Source organism: Dendropsophus ebraccatus, chromosome 9 (genome assembly GCF_027789765.1).
Source record: "Dendropsophus ebraccatus isolate aDenEbr1 chromosome 9, aDenEbr1.pat, whole genome shotgun sequence".
Taxonomy (NCBI): domain Eukaryota; kingdom Metazoa; phylum Chordata; class Amphibia; order Anura; family Hylidae; genus Dendropsophus; species Dendropsophus ebraccatus.
In genome coordinates, this window is record NC_091462.1 from 83,214,854 (window position 1) to 83,240,332 (window position 25,479).

At 50.1% G+C, this 25,479-nt stretch overlaps 1 protein-coding gene and 1 long non-coding RNA gene across 2 annotated transcripts; one reads left to right on the forward strand and one right to left on the reverse strand.

Annotated features, from left to right (window-relative positions):
- Positions 1-3,394: 3,394 nt before the first annotated feature.
- On the reverse strand, positions 3,395-19,836 carry LOC138802230 (uncharacterized). Its single transcript, XR_011364707.1, has 3 exons — positions 19,667-19,836; positions 4,263-4,390; positions 3,395-3,663 (listed from the first exon to the last, which is right to left on the reverse strand). It is a non-coding gene; the product is annotated as an uncharacterized lncRNA (long non-coding RNA).
- A 539-nt stretch (positions 19,837-20,375) lies between these two features.
- LOC138801802 (uncharacterized) lies at positions 20,376-22,950 on the forward strand. Its single transcript, XM_069984900.1, has 3 exons — positions 20,376-20,532; positions 22,192-22,662; positions 22,807-22,950. Exons 1-3 carry the CDS (start codon positions 20,425-20,427, stop codon positions 22,948-22,950), a joined length of 723 nt encoding a protein of 240 aa, XP_069841001.1. The 5' UTR covers positions 20,376-20,424.
- The last annotated feature ends 2,529 nt before the right edge of the window (positions 22,951-25,479 follow it).

Consider the following 25,479-nt stretch of genomic DNA (forward strand, 5'->3'; position numbering starts at 1 on the left):
AGCTCTATACTCACCCCGATGTGTCCTCTTCGCTGGTCCGCAGCACAATGAAGTCACTGTGCTGCGGACCGGCTCTTTATATGTGCGCTCAGCCGAACAGCCAATCAGCTGAGCGCACATATAATTCTAAATGTTTCTTCTAATAATGGTATTGTCATAACATAATTAGAAGAAACATTTGATGTTTTAATTAAAGTAAAGTGATGATTAGTACAGAATGCTCTATTTACTGGGAATATGAATTACCGGCTTATAGAGCTTCCTGTACTAATTAATATTTAATTAATAAAACACATTTTCGTGGAAATAAATTCTGTTTCGTTGGTCAATAATTTAATTCTAACGAATCCATCATTGTGCAATTCAATATACTGTCAAAAAATAAATATATAGATAAATATACATTTATTTATATATCTATTTTTTTTAACAGTATATTTAATTGCAAAATGATGGATTCGTTAGAAATAAATTATTGACCAACGAAAGTGTCTTGATTACAAAGAAAATGTGTTTTAGTAATTTAATATATTAACTATTAGAGGCATCGGCATTTGGCATCATTGCCGGCTATTTTTGAAGTACTCCGTACGGACCGCCTGTCAATCCACGGCCGCATGTCCAGCCGCAAACAATGGTCTTGTTCATTTTTTACGGGTCCGTTTACGATAGGGCCGTAGATTCATACATAGTGTGCACTGTGCAGCCGCATATCCTATACTTCCAAGCATACACACGAACCACCAAAAATACCGCCGCACAATTACAGCCGCAAATACAGCCGCACTGTTACAACGTGTGAACCGAGCCTTAAAATGTAAGTTCCCCATATCCTAGCCCAACCTTTCCCGAATGAGGAAGCTCATACAATAGTTAATGCGCTATTCCACGGAATGATTATCGGCCGTATTCAGCCGCTAATCGTCCCGTGGAATAGGAGGCAACGATCAGCTGACATCATTTATGTCGGCTGATCGTTGAAGTCGACCCGCTCGCTGCTGCCGCATGGAATATCGGCGACAGCGAGCAGGGAATGAGGAGCAAAGGAACCAGGTTCGAGTCGATCCGAACCCGAACATTTGTTATTTGATTATTTGGGGCTGCTGAACTTGGATAAAGCTCTAAGGTTGTCTGGAAAACATGGATGCAGCCAATGACTATATCCATGATTTCCACATAGCCTTAGGGCTTTATCCAAGTTCAGCAGCCACCGCTAATCAAACGCCGAAGGTTTGGGTTCGGATGGACTCGAGCATGCTCCAGGTTCACCCATCTCTAGTCTAGAGCTAAGTGCAGGATAGAGGAGTGAAGATAATAGAGTCTGTCTATGGGGACAAACAACTGTACTCTGTAAGGGGAAGCTGGGCAAGGACCTAAGGCTTGGTTCATACATTTTTGTTCTGCATTTATTTATTTTTATAAAAAGAACACAGCATACACAGCAATACATGCTGTGTCTATGAAGAAAGGAGAAACTCCGGGCAAAGGTAAAAAAACAAGGAGAGCAGGGAATGGTGGAAACATAGTAATGAACTAACTGAAGCCCCCATAGTGTCACCGCTCAATGGTTTCCAGAATCATCCAGTTTCTGTGTCATCATGACACCACAGGGAACTACCTGCTCAGCCAGTTAGTGAATGCAGAGGTTTCCCATCTCACTCACTGATTGGCTGAGCGGGCATTTCTGAGCGGGGCTGTAAGGTCACAGGATCGGGAGATACAGAGTTTGTGTGGATTTAGGGGTAGGAGATTTAGAGACCACAGAGTTATGGCTAGAGTTGATTGAACCTCAGGAAATCCTAGGTTAGATCGAACTCGAACATTCACGAACCTGCCACATTTGATTGCTGATGCCTTCCCGATCCGTGAGGAAGGAGGAGACAGCCTGGGTATTGCCTGGAATTCCTAGGCTGAAGTCCGGAATTCCAGTCGGTACACGGGCAGTCTCCTCCTTCCCCACGGAACGGGAAGACATCAGCAATCAAATGCGGCAGGTTTGTGAATGTTTGAGTTAAATGGGGTTTCTCATCATATCAGGAAATAGAAGTAGCAGGGGTAAGGCCTCATGCACACATCCATAGCCGAGGACATAAAACCATCCACAGTTGCATAGACCCCTTCATTCAAAATAGGGGATCTCGGCCATAGAAACAAATAGGTCTGCAGTCTGTCTGCATTTGCAGGTCCATACAGAATACATGAGAGTGCAAGGGGGCCTAAAAGGTGGACTTTTCTCAGACGCTGCCAACATCCACTCCAGATTCCACAAACACTTATTTGTTAGAGAAGCATGTTTATTAATGGGAATCACCATAAGAATTCATCAATGACGCATTTCCGGTATAGAATACCCCTGACAGTGACAGGCAGGGTCAGCGACTGTCAGTGACTCACAGTGGTAGTATGACTACTTGAGCAAGCTTTTTTCCTTTCGAAGAGAAGCTACTCTGTATATGTTGTACTGTAGATGTGGAGGTCTATGTTGTAGATTTATGTATTTACATAAGCTGTAGGCCTAAGTACATTCAAAAATAAGGTGCTCGGTCCAAATACAATATTTGTGCAGCACTCCTGCCTCTTTTCTTTATGTATTGGGAAAAGCGAGTGAGGATTCAGTAATCATTTCCTCTTTCAGAACACATGAATGCTCTACCAAGCCTGTATTACAACTAAGAAACAGACTTTACAAGTGTTTCAGCTGCAATTCATATTCCAAACTACTAATGTTAGGATAAGGATGTACATTGGGGTGTAGCTATCACAGTAGCAGCCATAGCTGCAGCTACGGGGCATCAGTGGAGGGCCACCATCAGGACAGTCAGAGTGAGATCACAGGAGGCCGGACATGCACTGGTGTCTGCAGCTCCGACCTCCCTGAGTTCTGTGCTCTGACACTACCTGTACTCCTGCCAGTCATGCCACACACAGCCTCCCTACAGTAAGCAGGATTAGCACCCAGCTTACTATATGGAGACCGTGATTCTGACAGGCAGGAGAAAGGCAAGGCCCCCCTTCCCTGCACCCCCGGGCCCCTCTCCCCACCTCCTCACTAGGAGCTCTGGCTGCATCCTGCCCCCCCTCATGTCGGAACACATGTTTAAAGGGTTATTGTCATTTCCATTAATTCTCAACACTTTAGATGTTACTGATAGCATCGGGTCTCACTCCTGATATACAGTTGGGGGAGTGCGGGTTCAGTTCAATAACTGATTGTTGGGGGTTCAGCACTTGGCATCAGCAGAGAGATGCAGCACTGACATGTAAAATAGAAAGAGCAGGAAGCAGACAGTGCCGCACATTGTGTAGTGGCCAAGCTGGATTACTGCAGCTCAGTTTTCATTCACTTTAATGCTGCAGTAACCTAGCACGGCCACTACAGTATGTACAGCACTGTCTGTTTCCTGCTCTGCTCACTGTGGCTCTGTTGGTGATGCCAGATGATGGACCCTCACAAACCTATCCTGCGGAGGGTCCATTAATGCAATAAATCTCAGGAAGCCCCTATATCATGGTGAAAGCCTGCAGACATGGGGCAGCAGGATTATTGATGAGATCAGCATGTGTCTTTCCACTCGAAGTCCAAGCCATGATTAAACAGGGGTCCGAATGGTAGCGTTATGGAGGCCATTATGTCATTGGACCGACAAGGATCCGCGGCCTACTCTGTCAGCGAGAGAGAAGACACAAGTTACGGTAATGGATTATGATATCACTGTACGTGTGCAGATACATTACAGATGCCCATACATTACAGGCAATACCCCCATACACATGCATGCTCGGCTCAGCCAGGTGTGCATGTGCTCTGAATGAGGAGAAGGGAGGTAAAGCCGCTGCCAGACTCCTCTGCTGACGGCTTATCTCCTGAGAACGGAAGGAGCAAGGTGTTCCAGCATGCCCCCTATCATATAACTGCCCAGATGACCCCGACTCCTCCCCCCTATAATATAGCAGCCCGGATCACCCCCCCCCCCCCCCCCCATAATATAACTGCCTGGATGACCCCCCCCCAAAAAAAAAAGCCCAGATGACACCTCCCCCTCATAATATTACAGCCCAGATGACCCCCCTCCCCCCTGTAATGTAACAGCCCTGATGACCCTCCCCTGTAATATAACAGCCTAGATGACCCAACCACCCCTATAATATAACAGCCTAGATGACCCCACCACCCCTATAATATAACAGCCTAGATGACCCCAACACCCCTATAATATAACCACCATTGCCCAGAACCCCGTCTCTCCAGGTCTTATACTCACTTGCTAATAACGTTGTGACATTTCTTGCAGATCTTGTGCTTGGCGCTTCCGTGTGCAGATAACACGGCCGTGTAGGGGAGGCACCCGGCACAGAAGGAACGGCCGCACGACTTATATATACAGCTGCACTGTGAAGGACAGAGTATACAGATGACATGATAAATCACATAGGATTCCCTTATCAATCCCACCACACACAGCAGATAAACATAACCCAGGGGGACTGACCGACCTCATATATATGGCGGCCTCCTAGTCTCCTTCCTACAGCACATGTGGAGGGAGAGAAGGGCCGGCCATGTCGTGTTCTCAGGGAGAAGAGAGGAGACTGAAGGCCACTCCCCCCACCCCTCTCTACTATAAGCACATGCACGCTCCTCCCACCCCTCTCTACTATAAGCACATGCACGCTCCTCCCACCCCTCTCTACTATAAGCACATGCACACTCCCCCACCCCTCTCTACTATAAGCACATGCACGCTCCTCCCACCCCTCTCTACTATAAGCACATGCACACTCCCCCACCCCTCTCTACTATAAGCACATGCACACTCCCCCACCCCTCTCTACTATAAGCACATGCACGCTCCTCCCACCCCTCTCTACTATAAGCACATGCACACTCCCCCACCCCTCTCTACTATAAGCACATGCACGCTCCCCCCACCCCTCTCTACTATAAGCACATGCACGCTCCCTCATCCCTCTCCACTATAAGCACATGCACGCTCCCCCCACCCCTCTCTACTATAAGCACATGCACGCTCCCTCATCCCTTTCCACTATAAGCACATGCATGCTCCCTCATCCCTCTCCACTATAAGCACATGCACGCTCCCCCTGCAGTGTCCCAGAACATGCAGACTACTACTCCTATTATGGCCATTTCTCTTGCTGTGTCCATGCCTGTTCTGGTAAGTGTTTGCACTGCAACTGCTGCTGGTTTTCCCCTAGTATTCTCTGGTAATGTGCATTCTCATGTGTATTCTCATGTATTCCTGTGTATTATTACATTGTACAGTGGTATGCAAGGCTGTTGATCACGTGACCATGCCAGTGCCCTGTAACCATGGTTCCTCCAATGGCCGACTAGCTCTGGCCAGGAGCAACCATGTGACCTCCCACTTCCTCCTAACAAGTTAGTCTTCCCCTTGCTGCTGAGCAAGGAGGTTGTGTGTGTCGTCCCTCTCCTGCCTCAGAGGAGTTGTGGATCGAGTGCTCTGCTGTATTCAAGTCTTCGGCTGTATCTGCCTGCTCAAGTGACCGGATTCTTCTCTCTCATCTGGGTGTCATTCCGTTATCTCTCCTCATCGCTGCAAGGATTCACAGCAAGTATTATTCTCAAGCTAATCCACCCAGCAACGCTATTTCTCTCATACTCCTACTCCCATCATCCGGCACGTATTCTCACAGCCTATGCAGCACCACTCCTGCCTTATTTGTCAAAGCCTGCTATATACCCGGTTGCATCCGGACAGAACTGTTGCTACTAGTTACCTCATCTATAATAAAACCGCTGTTACTGAACCCTGGCATTGGTGTCCACTAACTGGTGCCCTGACTAGGTGCAGCGAAGAATCGCATGCCCATCATCACCCGCAGATTCCACAGACCGTCCCTACAGCTGTGCTGCCCTCAGGCCTATACCGTGACAAGTATAACCCCTGCAGCTGCCCCGGTCATTGCCCGCTCATAACACCAGCAGGATACAGACTGTGTTGTGCCAACTGTCAGTGCCCCCAGAACTGTACTGTTGCCCCCCAGAGACTTTGCCGATTACTATGGGGGTAATTGAAGTGTTTCGGGCCCTAAACAGTACCCAAGATGGCCGCCGTCTTCTTCAATTTCTGTCTGCGCCATACCCCGGAGAGGAGGGGGTTAACAGCCATGCTGCCAAAGCGCAGGAATCGTCCGGCGCCATAGACTTTCCATTGGCTGCTCCTGATTGGCTGCCTGGGCTGGATGACGTCACTGTTGCTGGGCAGATTCTGGAACCTGATCTTCCAGCCTGGCGCTCCTCCCCTTCCTGCTACAAGTTCCGGCCAGAGCGTGACAAGATGGCGGCCCCCGAGAAACGTTTGCCTGCAGGCGCAGCACCAGTGATGCCGGAGCTGCCGGAGAGCAATCCTGCCTGCCTGCTAGCACCGCTCCCATCCTACAGCGACACCAGCTGGGTCGCTGCCCCGTCGGACGACGGAAGTCTTCGCCGGGCCTTCATCCCGGCCTCTGCTGATCAGAATGAGGGGCCCATACCTGAGACCAGCATTTCTCCGGGACCCGGTCACTCCAGCACCGCTGACCTCGCTTCTTGTACCGGAGGGTCCTCATCACCGGACAGCGAACAGATTGTAAGTGGACCGACTCTGTTGTCCTCAGGCCCTGGCCCTGAAGGGGAGAACTCTGCTAAGGCCTTCATATCCCCGGGTCTGTGGCAACCTCCAGGGCGTGATTCGCCGCCCCTGCCCCAATGGATGCTCGGGCCGGGGCCTAAGATTATGCAGCTGATCGAGGACATTCAGCAGGCCCTCGCTGCCCTGTCGCCTGCCACTGCAGCTGCCACCGCTATGCCTAGCGCTACTCCTGCAGCTTCCACTACAGCGGGCCCGTCTACTACCGCAGTCCCCTCTACTGCCCCCACTGCTGTGGCTAAGGCTGCCTCTTCTACCACGACCGTCACCTATCATGTGGCCCCCATCATCTCTCCTATCACCACGGTGACGCCCAGCATTGTAGTCACTACGGCATCCAGTGATGCTTCTGCTCCAGGAACTTCACGCTATCGCTATCCGTGGAAGAAGAAAAAGAAGAAGCCTACTCAGGGTCCTCCAGGACATTTCTGCTAAGTATCCTTACAGAGACCAGAGCCCCTAAACTGTTTTTGTTGTCTAACTGTTTTGTTCCAGTTCCTGCAACGTTCAAGGTTCGTGCCTGGTCCTCCTGACCAAGTTCCCTGTACTAACCAGCCATGAGCTGATGGACACTTACCATACAAAAGGTTCTCTAGTGCCTGTCCCAGAGCCTTTTACATGGACGATGTTCTAATTGCCTAAAAGAGACTCTACCTAACAGAGACACTTAACCCATTCCTTCCTAATGCACTTTCCTGTGATTGTGTGTTCCACACAGGGTATTATTGCACTTATTCTACTATTGTATTCCAGTGTTATCAAAGTCTTTGTATTTCCTCCTCTGAGTAAGCACAAGGTTACATAGATTGCCTCAGAGTAGAGTGCCTCTTTTGTAAAACAGTATATTTTCCAGTGTCTAAGTCAGATAGCTCCTCCTCTGAGTAAGAGAAGTCAGTTTACATATACCTCAGAGAAAGTCCAGTTTATGTAGGAGTGTATTTTCTCATCCAGTCTCATTATTGTGTATTATTATCATATCTATAACTGGAAAGATTTAGTTGAGCCAGTTCGTATGCAGATTTTTCTCAGGTTTTCATTCAGATTTCTCTCAGATTTTCATTCAGAGTCATGTGAGCCAGTTCTCCTCAAGACCTCGCAGTATTTGTTGTCCCTTGTGTTTCCTTTCCTTTTGTTTCCAGTATTTGTTCACCTCTGTCTTGTCCCAACACAGTAGTAATCACACATAGTCTTACTTAACCTTCACACTGGTCCATACATATCGCATCTTGGATACCCTTTTGTGTGTTTGGCCTATTGAGTAATTGTGTTGTATGATTGACCAGTATGTAAGGGGCCCCCATGTATGTTTGCTTTTATTATTTTGTTCTTTTCTCTTCCAGGTATCCAAGACACTACTCAGACACGCCAGGGTAGTACACAGGTCTTCACGTTCTCCTCCAGTAGGGTAACACATTTAACAGAAAACCTACTGTCTAACTGGCTGGAATATTGAGGGTCCCCCGCCAGCAGTTAAGTTGTCCTGGCTTACACATCAGATGGTTCACGCACTAGCTACCTGGTCGCCAGAGTACGTTAGGCACCCCTAGGTGAAGTCCTGCCACTAGGGTTTCTCATTCTCTCTCTTCTCACCTGTGCCTTGGGCGTGGGAAACACACACCTCATCACACTCACTCTCATCATTCATTCCTGTGGTTTGATTGTCCAGTCTATTCATGTTTGCTGCCTTCTAGATTCGCCGAGGTCGGCTCAAATTTGCTAGGGAGGTATGCAGTGTCCCAGAACATGCAGACTACTACTCCTATTATGGCCATTTCTCTTGCTGTGTCCATGCCTGTTCTGGTAAGTGTTTGCACTGCAACTGCTGCTGGTTTTCCCCTAGTATTCTCTGGTAATGTGCATTCTCATGTGTATTCTCATGTATTCCTGTGTATTATTACATTGTACAGTGGTATGCAAGGCTGTTGATCACGTGACCATGCCAGTGCCCTGTAACCATGGTTCCTCCAATGGCCGACTAGCTCTGGCCAGGAGCAACCATGTGACCTCCCACTTCCTCCTAACAAGTTAGTCTTCCCCTTGCTGCTGAGCAAGGAGGTTGTGTGTGTCGCCCCTCGAGTTGTGGATCGAGTGCTCTGCTGTATTCAAGTCTTCGGCTGTATCTGCCTGCTCAAGTGACCGGATTCTTCTCTCTCATCTGGGTGTCATTCCGTTATCTCTCCTCATCGCTGCAAGGATTCACAGCAAGTATTATTCTCAAGCTAATCCACCCAGCAACGCTATTTCTCTCATACTCCTACTCCCATCATCCGGCACGTATTCTCACAGCCTATGCAGCACCACTCCTGCCTTATTTGTCAAAGCCTGCTATATACCCGGTTGCATCCGGACAGAACTGTTGCTACTAGTTACCTCATCTATAATAAAACCGCTGTTACTGAACCCTGGCATTGGTGTCCACTAACTGGTGCCCTGACTAGGTGCAGCGAAGAATCACATGCCCATCATCACCCGCAGATTCCACAGACCGTCCCTACAGCTGTGCTGCCCTCAGGCCTATACCGTGACAAGTATAACCCCTGCAGCTGCCCCGGTCATTGCCCGCTCATAACACCAGCACTGCGGAAGTGGCCCCCAGGGGCCAGGGCATCGCACCCCCACCCCTCTCTACTATAAGCACATGCACGCTCCCTCATCCCTCTCCACTATAAGCACATGCATGCTCCCCCACCCATGTCCACTATAAGTGCATGCACGCTCCCCCACCTCTCTCCACTATAGGCACATGCACGCTCCCCCCAGCCATCATCACTATAAGCATAGGCACGCTCCCCACCCCTCTCCACTATAAGCACATGCACGCTCCCTCACCCATCTCCACTATAAGCACATGCACGCTCCCCCCTCTCCACTATAAGCACATGCACGCTCCCCACCCCTCCCCATTATAAGCTCATGCACGCTCCCTCACCCCTCCCCATTATAAGCACATGCACGCTCCCTCATCCCTCTCCAGTATAAGCACATGCACGCTCCCCCACCCCTCTCCACTATAAGCACATGCACGCTCCCTCCACCCCTCTTCACTATAAGCACATGATGCAGGCTCCCTCCACACTATTATAAGCACATGCACGATCCCTTCATCCCTCTCCACTATAAGCACATGCACGTTCCCCACCCTATAATAAGGACATGCACACTCCTCCACCCCTCTCCATTATAAGCACATGCACGCTCCCCCCACCCCTCTCCATTATAAGCACATGCATGCGCCCCAGCCCTCTCCACTAAAAGCACATGCATGCTCCCCCACCCTATTTTAGCACGTGGACGCTCCCCCCACCCTATTATAAGCACATGCCTGCACCCCTCTCCACTATAAGCACCTGCACGCGCCCCCCACCCCTCTCCACTATAAGCACATGCACGCACCCCCACCCCTCTCCATTATAAGCACATGCACGCTCCCCCACCCCTCTCCATTATAAGCACATGCACGCTCCCCCATCCCTCTCCACTATAAGCACATGCATGCTCCCCCACCCCTCTCCACTATAAGCACATGCACGCGCTCCCCCACCCCTCTCCACTATAAGCACATGCACGCTCCCCCACCCCTCTCCACTATAAGCACATGCACGCGCTCCCCCACTTCTCTCCACTATAAGCACATGCACGCTCCCCAACCTCTCTCCACTATAAGCACATGCACGATCCCCCACTTCTCTCCACTATAAGCACATGCACGCGCTCCCCCACCCCTCTCCACTATAAGCACATGCACGCTCCCCAACCTCTCTCCACTATAAGCACATGTATGCTCCCCCACCCCTCTCCACTATAAGCACATGCACACGCTCCCCCACCCCTCTCCACTAAAAGCACATGCACGCTCCCCAACCCTATTTTTAGCACGTGGACGCTCCCCCCAGGGCCGCCATCAGGAATTTCGGGGCCCCATACAACCAAAGTGTCTGGGCCCCCCACATTAATAAAAAAAAAAAAAAATTGTGTGTTCGCCCCACGCCTTGCTGGGAGGTATAATTTGGTTCAGATCAATTCTAGAGAACTGGCTCATATACCCCATTTTCCCCAGTGGCTTAAAATGTAACCTCTGTTATACAGTTATAAAATTATAGAAATTAAATGTGAACAAGGTGCAATTCAAATAGACACTTACTTGTATAGCTGCTTCTTGTGCTCTGTATGCAGTGCATTATATTCACCCCTGCAACGTACAATTTATAGCGTGTCTACAAGCCCAGCGGGGCTCATTATGATGGAGACTAAAACTTATACAGGAGTGGGGTAGGGGTTCCCCCTGTATTCAGAATGCTGTTGAGTACCAGGCAATGCCCCGTTTGGGGTTATTGAATTTCGAGGGTCTGGGGGGGCTGTTTGATTTGTATATGTTCACCAATATCCCCCCCCCCCCCCGGTATGCTCACTAACATAGAATATGTTGATAAGGCTAATATAATGAGGCTGTTCCATGTTAGTGAGCATATACAAATCACACACCCCCCAGGCAGACTAGTTTAGCTCACCCAAGCCAGTGATAGCGAATACATGGCGGTGAGAACGCTTTCTAGGAGATCCTGTTTGTGCAGCAGAGGTGTCTTTATTCTGCTCTGCATAGACCCTCGAAATTCAATAACCCCAAACGGGGCATTGCCGAGCACTCAACAGCATTCTGAATACAGGGGAACCCCTACCCCACTCTTGTATAAGTTTTAGTCTCCATCATAATGAGCCCCGCTGGGCTTGTAGACACGCTATAAATTGTACGTTGCAGGGGTGAATATAATGCACTGCATACAGATCACAAGAGACAGCTATACAAGTAAGTGTCTATTTGAATTGCACCTTGTTCACATTTAGGTTCTACAATTCTATAACTGTATAACAGAGGTTACATTTTAAGCCACTGGGGAAAATGGGGTATATGAGCCAGTTCTCTAGAATTGATCTCACACACAGACACCAGCACACATGTATACAGACACCAGCACACATGTATACAGACATACAGACACCAGCACACCAGGGCACGATGAAGTTTGAACTTCTGCAACCTGGAGAAATCACCTGATATCACCTGCAGTCCTATGTAACACCACATAACACAGTGGTATCTCTGAGTACAGATAATGTAGTAGATTTCACCTCCAGTCCTATGTAACAGCACAGATAACACAGTGATATCTCTGAGTATAGATCATGTAGTAGATGTCACCTGCAGTCCTATGTAACACCACAGATAACACAGTGATATCCCTCTGAGTACAGATAATGTAGATGTCACCTGCAGTCCTATGTAACACCACAGATAACACAGTGATATCTCTGAGTACAGATAATGTAGTAGCTGTCACCTGCAGTCCTATGTAACACCACAGATAACACAGTGATATCTCTGAGTACAGATAATGTAGTAGTCACCTGCAGTCCTATTAACACCACAGATAACACAGTGATATCTCTGAGTACAGATAATGTAGTAGTCACCTGCAGTCCTATGTAACACAACAGATAACACAGTGATATCTCTGAGTACAGATAATGTAGTAGCTGTCACCTACTAAAATGATGTTCTACAAAATAAGAAAAGTGTCATACAGTGACTCACAGGTGACGTCTTCTTTGATCTGAGGCGTTACTTTCCCTTTTCCTCTCCATCCGGCTCAGACCTCCATGATGATTCCTTCCAGATATGTTTCATCCCCTTAGAACCTGCGAGACAAACAATTTAGGCTCCGCACATTTCTAGCAACTTCCTTTCCTTTCTCCCCCCTGTAGGCTCCCATAGTAACTGCGCTGTTTGGGATGCCCGCTGTATGTAGGATTCCCAGCTGTGCCCCCATGAGCTAATAATGCCCCTAGAGGTGGCCCCCATGAACTAATAATGCCCCCAGAGGTACCCCCATGCACTAATAATGCCCCCAGAGATGCCCCCATGAGTTAATAATGCCCCCAGAGGTGCCCCCATGAACTAATAATGCCCCCAGAGGTGCCCCCATATACTAATAATGCCCCCAGAGGTGCCCCCATGAGCTAATAATGCCCCCAGAGGTGCCCCCAGGAACTAATAATGCCCCCAGAGGTGCCCCCATATACTAATAATGCCCCCAGAGGTGCCCCCATGAACTAATAATGCCCCCAGAGGTACCCCCATGCACTAATAATGCCCCCAGAGATGCCCCCATGAGTTAATAATGCCCCTAGAGGTGGCCCCCATGAACTAATAATGCCCCCAGAGGTGCCCCCATATACTAATAATGCCCCCAGAGGTGCCCCCATATACTAATAATGCCCCCAGAGTTGCCCCCATATACTAATAATGCCCCCCAGAGGTGCCCCCATATACTAATAATGCCCCCAGAGGTGCCCCCATATACTAATAATGCCCCCAGAGGTGCCCCCATGAACTAATAATGCCCCCATGAACTAATAATGCCCCCAGAGGTGCCCCCATATACTAATAATGCCCCCAGAGGTGCCCCCATACACTAATAATGCCCCCAGAGGTGCCCCCATTAACTAATAATGCCCCCAGAGGTGCCCCCATATACTAATAATGCCCCCAGAGGTGCCCCCATGAACTAATAATGCCCCCAGAGGTGCCCCCATGAACTAATAATGCCCCCAGAGGTGCCCCCCATATACTAATAATGCCCCCAGAGGTGCCCCCCATATACTAATAATGCCCCCAGAGGTGCCCCCCATATACTAATAATGCCCCCAGAGGTGCCCCCATACACTAATAATGCCCCCAGAGGTGCCCCCATACACTAATTATGTCCCCAGAGGTGCCCCCATACACTAATAATGCCCCCAGAGGTGCCCCCATACACTAATAATGCCCCCAGAGGTTCCCCCATGAGCTAATAATGCCCCCAGAGGTGCCCCCATACACTAATAACGCCCCCAGAGTTGCCCCCATACACTAATAACGCCCCCAGAGGTGCCCCCATACACTAATAATGCCCCCAGAGGTGCCCCCATACACTAATAATGCCCCCAGAGGTGCCCCCATACACTAATAATGCCCCCAGAGGTGCCCCCATACACTAATAATGCCCCCAGAGGTGCCCCCATACACTAATAATGCCTCCAAAGGTGCCCCCATACACTAATAACGCCCCCAGAGGTGCCCCTAAAAAAAACAAACATCCTACTCACCTAATCCGCGCTGTGCAGGCAGCAGCTCTTCCTCCTCCTCTTCGGGCTCCATCTTGCGAGCCGCAGGGACGGGACTTCCGGCAGACGTGATGACGTCACATCATCACGCCTGCCGGAGGGGCACATGATCACGGCCCGGCCTCCCATAGGCTGCTGGTATGAAGTGCCGGCAGCCTATGGGAGAGAATACAGGAGGAGGACGCTGACAGGTCCTTCTCCTGTATTCTGATCGCTTTAATGTTCCGCCCGCTGTGCGGGCGGAACATTAAAGCGATCAGTGCATCCCGAGAAGCTGCGTGGCCGCAGCTTTTCGGGATGCTCAAAAACAGGTGGCAAGGGGGGCCGTGCGGACCCCCCTAGCGTAGCGGACGGGGGGCGGCGGCCGGCAGGCCCGCCGGGCCCCCCCCCCCCCGTGTCTATTAGGGTCCGGGCCCCATACGGCAGTACCACTTGTACTGCCCTATCGGCGGCCCTGGCTCCCCCCACCCTATTATAAGCACATGCACGCACCCCTCCCCACTATAAGCACATGCACGCGCCCCCCACCCCTCTCCACTATAAGCACATGCACGCACCCCCACCCCTCTCCATTATAAGCACATGCACGCTCCCCACCCCTCTCCATTATAAGCTCATGCACGCTCCCCCATCCCTCTCCACTATAAGCACATGCATGCTCCCCCACCCCTCTCCACTATAAGCACATGCACGCGCACCCCCACCCCTCTCCACTATAAGCACATGCACGCTCCCCCACCCCTCTCCACTATAAGCACATGCACGCGCTCCCCCACTTCTCTCCACTATAAGCACATGCACGCTCCCCAATCTCTCTCCACTATAAGCACATGCATGCTCCCCCACCCCTCTCCACTATAAGCACATGCATGCTCCCCCACCCCTCTCCACTATAAGCACATGCACGCGCTCCCCCACTTCTCTCCACTATAAGCACATGCACGCTCCCCAACCTCTCTCCACTATAAGCACATGCACGCTCCCCCACTTTTCTCCACTATAAGCGCATACACACTCCCCCACTTCTCTCCACTATAAGCACATGCACACTCCCCAACCTCTCTCCACTATACGCACATGCACGCTCCCCCACTTCTCTCCACTATAAGCGCATGCACACTCCCCGACCCCTCTCCCCTATAAGCACATGCACGCTCCCCCACCCCTGTCCATTATAAGCCTATGCATGCTCCTTCACCCCTCTCCATTATAAGCACATGTAAGCTCCCCCACCCCTCTCCATTATAAGCACATGCACTCTCCCCCCACCCCTCTCCACTATATGCACGTGCATGCTCCCCAGCCCTCTCCACTATCAGCACATGCACGCTCCCTCAGCCCTCTCCACTATAAGCACATGCACGCTCCCCCACTTCTCTCCACTATAAGCATATGCACGCTCCCCAACCTCTCTCCACTATAAGCACATGCACACTCCCCCACTTTTCTCCACTATAAGCACATGCACGCTCCCCCACTTCTCTCCACTATAAGCACATGCACGCTCCCCCACCCCTGTCCATTATAAGCCTATGCATGCTCCTTCACCCCTCTCCATTATAAGCACATGTAAGCTCCCCCACCCCTCTCCATTATAAGCACATGCACGCTCCCCCCACCCCTCTCCACTATATGCACATGCATGCTCCCCAGCCCTCTCCACTATCAGCACATGCACGCTCCCTCAGCCCTCTCCACTATAAGCACATGCACGCTCCCCCACTTTACTCCACTATAAGCACATGCACGCTCCCCAACCTCTCTCCACTATAAGCACATGCACGCTCCCCAACCTCTCTCCACTATAAGCACATGCACGCCCCCCACTTCTCTCCACTATAATCACATGCACGTCCCCCCACTTTTCTCCACTATAAGCACATGCACGCTCCCTCACTTCTCTCCACTATCAGCACATGCACGCTCCCCCCACCCTATTTTTACCATGTGGATGCTCCCCTCACCCTATTATAAGCACATGCACGCTCCTCCACCCCTCTCCATTATAAGAACATGCACGCTCCTCCACCCCTCTCCATTATAAGCACATGCACGCTCCCCCCACCCCTCTCCACTATAAGCACATGCACGCTCCTCCACCCTATTTTAAGCACATGCACGCTCCTCCACCCCTCTCCATTATAAGCACATGCACGCTCCTCCACCCCTCTCCATTATAAGCACATGCACTCTCCCCCCACCCCTCTCCATTATAAGCACATGCACTCTCCCCCCACCCCTCTCCATTATAAGCACATGTACGCTCCCCCAACCCTCTCCACTCTAAGCACATGGACTCTCCCCCCACCCCTCTCCACTATAAGCACCTGCACGCTCCCCCCACCCCTCTCCACTATAAGCACCTGCACGCTCCCCCACCCCTCTCTACTATAAGCACATGCACACTCCCCCAGCCCTCTCCACTATGAGCACATGCACGCTCCCCCCACTGCTCTCCACTATAAGGGATCCTGTATGTTACAGTGCCCCCCAACCCACATGTACTGTTCAGGGCTTGCTGCCTATATAGAGCTCCCCCACCCCTACATATATGGGCACCAGTACAGGGGGGATGGGGCAGTACAGGTAAAGAATCCCCTCCCTCTCACAATATTGCTAACTGGGCCATGAATTGTGCAGAGGAGATGGGATATTGTATATTTCCATACCTCCCAACTTTTGCAAAGAGCAAAGAGGGACATGTGCGCCGTGGTCCCCATAGCCACGCCCCCATAGCGACCCTCCATAGCCACGCCCCCATAGCGACCCTCCATAGCCACGCCCCCATAGCAACCCTCCATAGCCACTCCCCTACAGTCACCACATGCTGCTGACTGAATAGTGCCCTATACAGTATCCAATCCCCCCAAAAATGCCCCACATAGAATCCAATCCCCCACATAGTGCCCCACATAGTATCCAATGCCCCCATATAGTGCCCCACATAGTAGCCAATGCCCCCATATAGTGCCCCACATAGTAGCCAATCCCCATATAGTACCCCACATAGTAGCCAATCCCCCATTATAGTGCCCCACATAGTAGCCAATCCCACCATATAGTGCCCACATAGTAGCCAATCCCCCCATATAGTGCCCCACATAGTAGCCAATCCCCACATAGTGCCCCACATAGTAGCTAATGCCCCCATATAGTGCCCCACATATTATCCAATCCCCCATATAGTGCCCCACATAGTATCCAATGCCCCCATATAGTGCCCCACATAGTAGCCAATGCCCCCATATAGTGCCCCACATAGTAGCCAATCCCCATATAGTACCCCACATAGTAGCCAATCCCCCATTATAGTGCCCCACATAGTAGCCAATCCCCCCATATAGTGCCCACATAGTAGCCAATCCCCCCATATAGTGCCCCACATAGTAGCCAATCCCCCCATATAGTGCCCACATAGTAGCCAATCCCCCCATATAGTGCCCCACATAGTAGCCAATGCCCCCATATAGTGCCCCACATAGTAGCCAATCCCCATATAGTACCCCACATAGTAGCCAATCCCCCATTATAGTGCCCCACATAGTAGCCAATCCCACCATATAGTGCCCACATAGTAGCCAATCCCCCCATACAGTGCCCCACATAGTAGCCAATCCCCACATAGTGCCCCACATAGTAGCTAATGCCCCCATATAGTGCCCCACATATTATCCAATCCCCCATATAGTGCCCCACATAGTATCCAATGCCCCCATATAGTGCCCCACATAGTAGCCAATGCCCCCATATAGTGCCCCACATAGTAGCCAATCCCCATATAGTACCCCACATAGTAGCCAATCCCCCATTATAGTGCCCCACATAGTAGCCAATCCCCCCATATAGAGCCCACATAGTAGCCAATCCCCCCATATAGTGCCCCACATAGTAGCCAATCCCCCCATACAGTGCCCCACATAGTAGCCAATCCCCACATAGTGCCCCACATAGTAGCTAATGCCCCCATATAGTGCCCCACATATTATCCAATCCCCCATATAGTGCCCCACATAGTAGCCAATGCCCCCACATAGTGCCCCACATAGTAGCTAATGCCCCCATATAGTGCCCCACATAGTAGCCAATGCCCCCATATATGCCCCACATAGTAGCCAATCCCCCATATAGTGCCCACATAGTAGCCAATCCCCCCATATAGTGCCCCACATAGTAGCCAATCCCCATATAGTGCCCCACATAGTAGCCAATCCCCCATAGAGTGCCCCACATAGTAGCCAAACCCCCATAGAGTGCCCACATAGTAGCCAATGCCCCCAAATATGCTCCACATAGTAGCCAATGCCCCCATATATGCCCCACATAGTAGCCAATCCCCCATATATGCCCCACATAGTAGCCAATCCCCCATATATGCCCTACATAGTAGCCAATCCCCCATATATGCCCTACATAGTAGCCAATCCCCCATATATGCCCCACATAGTAGCCAATCCCCCATATATGCCCCACATAGTAGCCAATCCCCCCATATAGTGCCCCACATAGTAGCCAATCCCCATATAGTGCCCCACATAGTAGCCAATCCCCCATAGAGTGCCCCACATAGTAGCCAAACCCCCATAGAGTGCCCACATAGTAGCCAATGCCCCCAAATATGCTCCACATAGTAGCCAATGCCCCCATATAGTGCCCCACATAGTAGCTAATCCCCATATAGTGCCCCACATAGTAGCCAATCCCCCATAGAGTGCCCCACATAGTAGCCAAACCCCCATAGAGTGCCCACATAGTAGCCAATGCCCCCAAATATGCTCCACATAGTAGCCAATGCCCCCATATATGCCCCACATAGTAGCCAATCCCCCATATATGCCCCACATAGTAGCCAATCCCCCATATATGCCCTACATAGTAGCCAATCCCCCATATATGCCCCACATAGTAGCCAATCCCCCATATAGTGCCCCACATAGTAGCCAATCCCCCCATATAGTGCCCCACATAGTAGCCAATCCCCATATAGTGCCCCACATAGTAGCCAATCCCCCATAGAGTGCCCCACATAGTAGCCAAACCCCCATAGAGTGCCCACATAGTAGCCAATGCCCCCAAATATGCTCCACATAGTAGCCAATGCCCCCATATATGCCCCACATAGTAGCCAATCCCCCATATATGCCCCACATAGTAGCCAATCCCCCATATATGCCCCACATAGTAGCCAATCCCCCATATATGCCCCACATAGTAGCCAATCCCCCATATATGCCCCACATAGTAGCCAATCCCCCATATAGTGCCCCACATAGTAGCCAATCCCCCATATAGTGCCCCACATAGTAGCCAATGCCCCATATAGCGCCCCACAGAGTAGCCAATCCCCCCATTAGTGTGGCCCCAGCGGAAAAAAACTGTAACTCACCTGTCCTCCGGTCCCAGCAGCTCCTCTCCCGGCAGAGCGCCCACTCCCGTCATCCTCCGGGGCGGACAGCGGGGTACAGAGACACTGACTGTGCCGGAAGTGACCTGCAGCCTCTATATGAATTACTTCCGGTACAGTCAATGTCTCTATACCCCGCTGCCCGCCCCGGAGGATGACGGGAGTGCGCGCTCTGCCGGGAGAGGAGCTGCTGGGACCGGAGGACAGGTGAGTTACTGGTTTATTGTTTTTTCCGCTGGGGCCACATATATTGCGGGACACGGGGGGCCGTTCCGGGACCGCGGGACAGAACCCCGAAAACGGGACTGTCCCGCGAAATCCGGGACGGTTGGGAGGTATGTATTTCATAATAAACATCCCACTCAGATGCTGTTTAGGCCTAGTGGATGCCCCCAGCTCCCCTCCACCTGCGGGGGGCCCCCATTTTCCTTACCTAGGCCATGCCAGATGGTGGTGGTCTCCTTCAGGCCCAGGCAGGAGGGGGCGCTCCATCTTCTCATGCAGGGCAGGGGGCAGCTCTCCCAGCTCTTGGCTTCAGTAGTGATGCTGGTAAGCTATGAGCTGTGCTGCCTGCTCTATCACTGGCACAAGGGACCGCTCCATACCCACTCCCAGACGGGACTGTGGCCCCGCCCCCGCGATCATGCCCCCGCCCCCGCGATCATGGCCCCGCCCACTATCACCAGCCACCATGAAAAACTTTTTTGTTCTTTCTTTTATTCTTTCCCTGATGGTGGGAAGCGCTGGGAAGGAACCTAGTGCCCCCTGGTGGTTGGGTCCTGAACAAGTGTAAAGCATATACAGAGGAGGTCACACACTGCTGAGAGCCATAGGATGGGATCTAGTGGAGTTACATGGAGATGGCCAATATTGGGGACTATACACTACTGACACATCCTGTACATCATGTACATACTTATAAAACGAATTAAAACCCTATTTTACATCTTTTCTCATTGGAAATAACTAGGGAGATTTATCAGAGAGGTGTAAAGTAGAGCCGGCTAAGTTGCCCCTAGCAACCAATCAGATTCAACTTCATTCTTCACCTTAATTTCTTGGAAAATGAAAGGTGGAATCTAATTGGTTGCTAGGGGCAACTGAGCCAGCTCTACTTTACACCAGTTATTGTGGCCCCTCACCTGCACACGATGACATCACTGGTTATTGTTGTCCCCTCACCTGCACACGATGACATCACGCATGGCTCCTGTACTGCTCATGATGACATCACACACAGTATATAAGCAGCTGCAGAGCTCTAGAAGTTACTCTTCAAGGCTAACGTTATTGGTGAAGGTAAGTCTGCTGTGTCCTCCCTTCTCTTCTATAATAATAGGATGAAACTGTTGCTAGAATATCCTGATCCCTACAGGTATATACTATATTATATATGATGTGATTACCCCTCTATCCTGATCCCTACAGGTATATACTATATTTTATATGATGTGATTACCCGTCTATCCTGAACCCTACAGTTATATACCATATTTTATATGATAGGGTTACCGCTCTATACTGATCCCTACAGGCATATACTATATTATATATGATGGCATTACCCATCTATCCTGATCCCTACAGGTATATACTATATTTTATATGATGTGGTTACCCCTCTATCCTGATCCCTACAGGTATATACTATATTATATATGATAGGGTTACCCCTCTATCCTGATCCCTACAGGTATATACTATATTTTATATGATGTGATTACCCCTCTATCCTGATACCTACAGCTATATTTTATTGGATGATGTTGGAATCCCCCTTTACTATAGATGTACAATGTGTCTGGTAAGGCCATTTGCCGTGAGCTCCCCTTGGTAGGGGGCCCGAAATAAACAATAAATATACAATTCAGGGCATTATACAATGCAGCAGCCCCACAAAAGTTAATGTCACTTTGATGATCTCATTACTGGTACATTACTATGGGGGCAGCCATCTTTCTGAGCTGTTTTTACCAATATTTAGTCATATGCTTTATTGTAAGCTTCATAGACACGATATTCACATCTGTAGGATAGTTTACTAAGCATGTTCTGTGGCCTGTGCAGAGATCATTATATAAGGAGGGGAAGGCTGATCTCTGACATCTTTGCCTTTGGCTCTCCAGCCATGACGGGAAATGTAGTTTTGCAACAGCTGGAGGGCCACAGGTTCCCGACCCCTGGTATAAGTGAAGGAGTTGTGGTAATGGATTTATCCATATTCTTAGGTGCAGGTACAAGTTAAAGGGGTTATCCAGGATTAGAAGACTTTCCTGGAATAACAGTGTCACCCCTGTCCTCAGGTTGTGTGTGGTATTACAATTCAGCTTCATTTACTTTAATAGAACTAAGCTGCAATACCACATCCAAACTGAGGACAAGAGTTGTGCTGTTTTTAGAAGAAAGTCATGTTTTTCTAACCTTTTAAGGTGTTATACAGTATTAGAAAAACATGGCCACTTTCTTCCAGAGACAGCACCACTCTTGTCTCCAGTTCAGGTGTGGTTTGCAATTATGCTCTAATCACTTCAATGGAACCGAGTTGCAAAACCTACACCCAAACTAGGTCAAGAGCAGTGTTGCCTCTGGAAGAAAGTGGCCATGTTTTTTAAGGGTATAAACCCACACACCGTATACACAGCGTATTTACTGCTGCGATACGCAGCAAAAACGCAACAAATACGCAACAAAAACGCAGCAGATTAGATCTAAATAACTGAACTCAGCATTAAATCTTCACCATCAAACTGCTGCGTATTTGCTGCGTATTTGTTGCGTATTTGTTGCGTATTTGTTGCGTATACGGTGTGTGGGTTTGTACCCTAACACTGTATAACACCTTTAAGGACAGGTCCGTTATGTGAGAATGTCCCATTGCTCCCGTATCCACCACTGTCTAATGTTAATTTTTGCATCTCTAAAGCTCATTGAGTCCCGACTGTTTTTCTTTACTTGTAGGAGAGAGAAAAGCGAGAAAAAAAAAGAAAGCGAGGAAAGCGAGGAGCAGAGGTGGATTTGTCAATATTGGTGGAAGAGGAGATGGCGGTGGTGGTGGAGGATTTGATAATGTTGATGGAGGATGTGGTGGTGGTGGTGGATGACTTTGTGGTGGGTGGAGTTGTGGTGAAAGTGGTGCGAGAGGTACTGGTGCAGTGGGTGATGGTGGTGAGGCGGGTTGTGGTAGAGAGAGAGGTGGTGCTGGTGGAGGTGATAGTAATGGTAGTAGATGAGCTGGTGGTGCTGGAGGTGGTGGTCGTGCTGGGGGAGGTGGTCGTGCTGGATGAGATGGTAGAGGAGGGAGTCGTGGTGGTGGATGAGGTGGAGGAGGAGTCGGTGGTCTTGGTGGATGAGGTGGAAGAGGAGGGGGTGATGGATGACATGCTGGAGGAGGAGGAGATGGTGGTGGACGAGGTGCTGGAGGAGGAGGGAGTAGTGGAGGAGGAGGTGGTGGGGAGGGGGTGGTGGAGGAGGGTGAGGAGGTGGTGGATGAGGTGCTGGAGGAGGGGGTGTTGTGGAGGAGGAGGGGATGGTGGTGATGAATGAGATGGTGGATGAGGTGGGGGGATGGAGTAGGTGGTGGAGAAAGAGGAGGTGCTTGAGGAGGGGGTGATGGAGGGGGTGGAGGAGGGTGAGGAGGTGGTGGTGGAGGAGGTGGTGGGGAGGGGGTGGTGGAAGAGGGTGAAGAGGTGGTGGGGAGGGGGTGGTGGAGGAGGGTGAGGGGGTGGTGGTGGTGAGGGGGTGGTGGGTAGGTGGTGGTGGGGAGGGGGTGGTGGTGGTGAGGGGGTGGTGGGTAGGTGGTGGTGGGTAGGGGGTGGTGGGTAGGTGGTGGTGGGGAGGGGGTGGTGGGGAGGGGGTGGTGGTGGGGAGGGGGTGGTGGGTAGGAGGTGGTGGGTAGGAGGTGGTGGGTAGGTGGTGGTGCGGAGGGGGTGGTGCGGAGGGGGTGGTGGGTAGGTGGTGGTGGGGAGGGGGTGGTGGGTAGGTGGTGGTGGGGAGGGGGTGGTGGGTAGGGAGTGGTGGGTAGGTGGTGGTGGGTAGGTGGTGGTGGGTAGGTGGTGGTGGGGAGGGGGTGGTGGAGGAGGGTGAGGAGGTGGTGGGGAGGGGGGTGGAGGAGATGGTGGGGAGGGGGTGGTGGAGGAGGGTGAGGAGGTGGTGGATGAGGTGCTGGAAGAGGGGGTGTTGTGGAGAAGAAGGGGATGGTGGTGATGAATGAGGTGGGGGGATGGAAGAGGTGGTGGAGGAGTGGGTGTTTTGACCATATCCTTCTTAATTTGGTGTTTTTGAACCCTGAGATTATCACCTGCAGACGAAACATCGCATTTATAGAGGCTCAACTAGGTTCTGCTCTACCTGCGACTGAGTCGAATGAAATAAAAAGCAAAGGTGAGGCTGATACCTCCAAACATTGTGAGGACAATGAAAAAATAAAATTTTCCAAATGGCATCGTGACGTCAAAGACTACGCCAAGGGACACGTCTTCGGCTAGAAAATGCCAAAATCCAATAGAGGCCCCGCTGGTCCACCTCGAGAAGAATGCAAACCGAGGCCGGGGACAGACATAGACAGACCAGCCCAAGGTTTGGTCTCACATTGGCAGAATTAGACGCGTCAGAAGAAGCCACGCAGGACGGAGGAAAACCCACCACAGCAGAGGAAACTCCTTTTTTCTCTCAGGGATCCCCAGCTGTCATCCGCAAAAAAAACAAGCAAGGAATGGGAAGCAAGAAAAAAAAACCAGAGTCAGAAACCACCAACGTCCAGCTAGTGGTAAGTATATCTTCAATTTCTTTATCTGAATTACAAGTGACTGTACTTTCTAAAGGTTTGTCCATTTGCACCACTCATACCACTGACTGGTTTGCTCTTGAACTTAAACTCATTTAATGGTGCAGGTACTTTGTCATTCTCTCCTTAGTCCTTCTCCAACCTGCAGACCCTGATGGACACATAAGGACCATCTCTCCAGGAATTACTGTTCATTTATGTAACTTACTTCTTGCTTTATTGGTACACACATTGCTTACCGGCATTGGTGGGCTCTCTTTGCCTAAGACTGCTACATCTAGTCTGTATAGTATGATCATTCTAGGTTACACTTGATGTAAAATTGTATATACACTTTTATTTTGTGTGCAGTTTTGTCTCCTATACACTTGTCTGTACCCGGTTACATATTATTCCTGGACGAATATGGTATGGGGATGGAACTTCGGGTTATGATGTTACTTTATACATACAGTAACATACATGTGTATACTAATGAGTTCTTGTCATTTTATTTGTAGTAATCCTTCTTCTTTCGGATGATACACTATGCAGCCAGCAGGAGTGGGATCTTCTAGACATCCAAACCACACAGCGCATGGACTGTTCTGTACTTACCCATTCATGTTTCCTCTGGACCCTCGGAGTACGGCCTCGGTCTTACTATGTGTCTACGATTTCTCTCTCTTGTATTGTCATGTCCTTCAATAAATGTTCTGTCGCAGCAACTGTTTGGCGTGTCACGTAATCCTTACCTGTAGTGTGCACCGGCTAGACTACTACCTAGACATATATATTATGGCTGCCTTTACCACTTTCAGTATGGGATCCCATCAGTGTGTCCTTGGGTGGTGTGGTGGTGGACCCCCCAACACGGGCTTATCACCTTTGTGACACTGAATCTCCTACATCTATTTATTAGGGCCAGTTTACACGGAGTAAAACAGGCGGAATTCCGTGACAGAACTCTCCACCGCGGAATCCCGCTAGCCTCAGCGTCATGTAGGCTGTATGGGAAGGTTTGCGCACCTCCTTTCTCCGCGCCTCTCCACTCAAAGAATTGTGCACCGTGTGCTCACATCTATTGTGACTGACTGTGATTTATGTACATACTCAGTGCATTTTGCATCCAATATGTATTTTATGCATTTCTTACTCAAGTCCCATTTTTGTATGCTACCCATCATCCCCCTCCCCTATGATGTCTGCTCTTTCCCCATTGGTGTATGGTTTTCCAGTAGTTGATTAATACCCTTCCTGTGTACCTATCTGTATGCTTGACAAAGACCCATGCTTGGGTCGAAACGTTGCACCCCAGTACACTTATATGTGAATAAATTCCCGTTTGCTGCAATGCGGATGCTGTAGGAGCCTTTCTTCTCTATGTCAGAGAGACGTGTCAAAAGTTTTGATCGGTCCAGGTCTGAGTATTTGCCCCCTGCTCTGTGTCATTAAAAATTGTCAGCCTCATAGACTTCCATTAT

Excerpts from the sequence above, each read along its gene's own strand:
- LOC138801802 (XM_069984900.1), top strand. The coding sequence starts at position 20,425 with ATGACATCACGCATGGCTCCTGTACTGCTCATGATGACATCACACACA. Across the intron at positions 20,533-22,191 it reads GGCTAACGTTATTGGTGAAG|GAGAGAGAAAAGCGAGAAAA; the intron begins GTAAGTCTGCTG and ends CTTTACTTGTAG. Across the intron at positions 22,663-22,806 it reads AGGTGCTGGAGGAGGAGGGA|GTGGTGGAGAAAGAGGAGGT; the intron begins GTAGTGGAGGAG and ends GGGATGGAGTAG.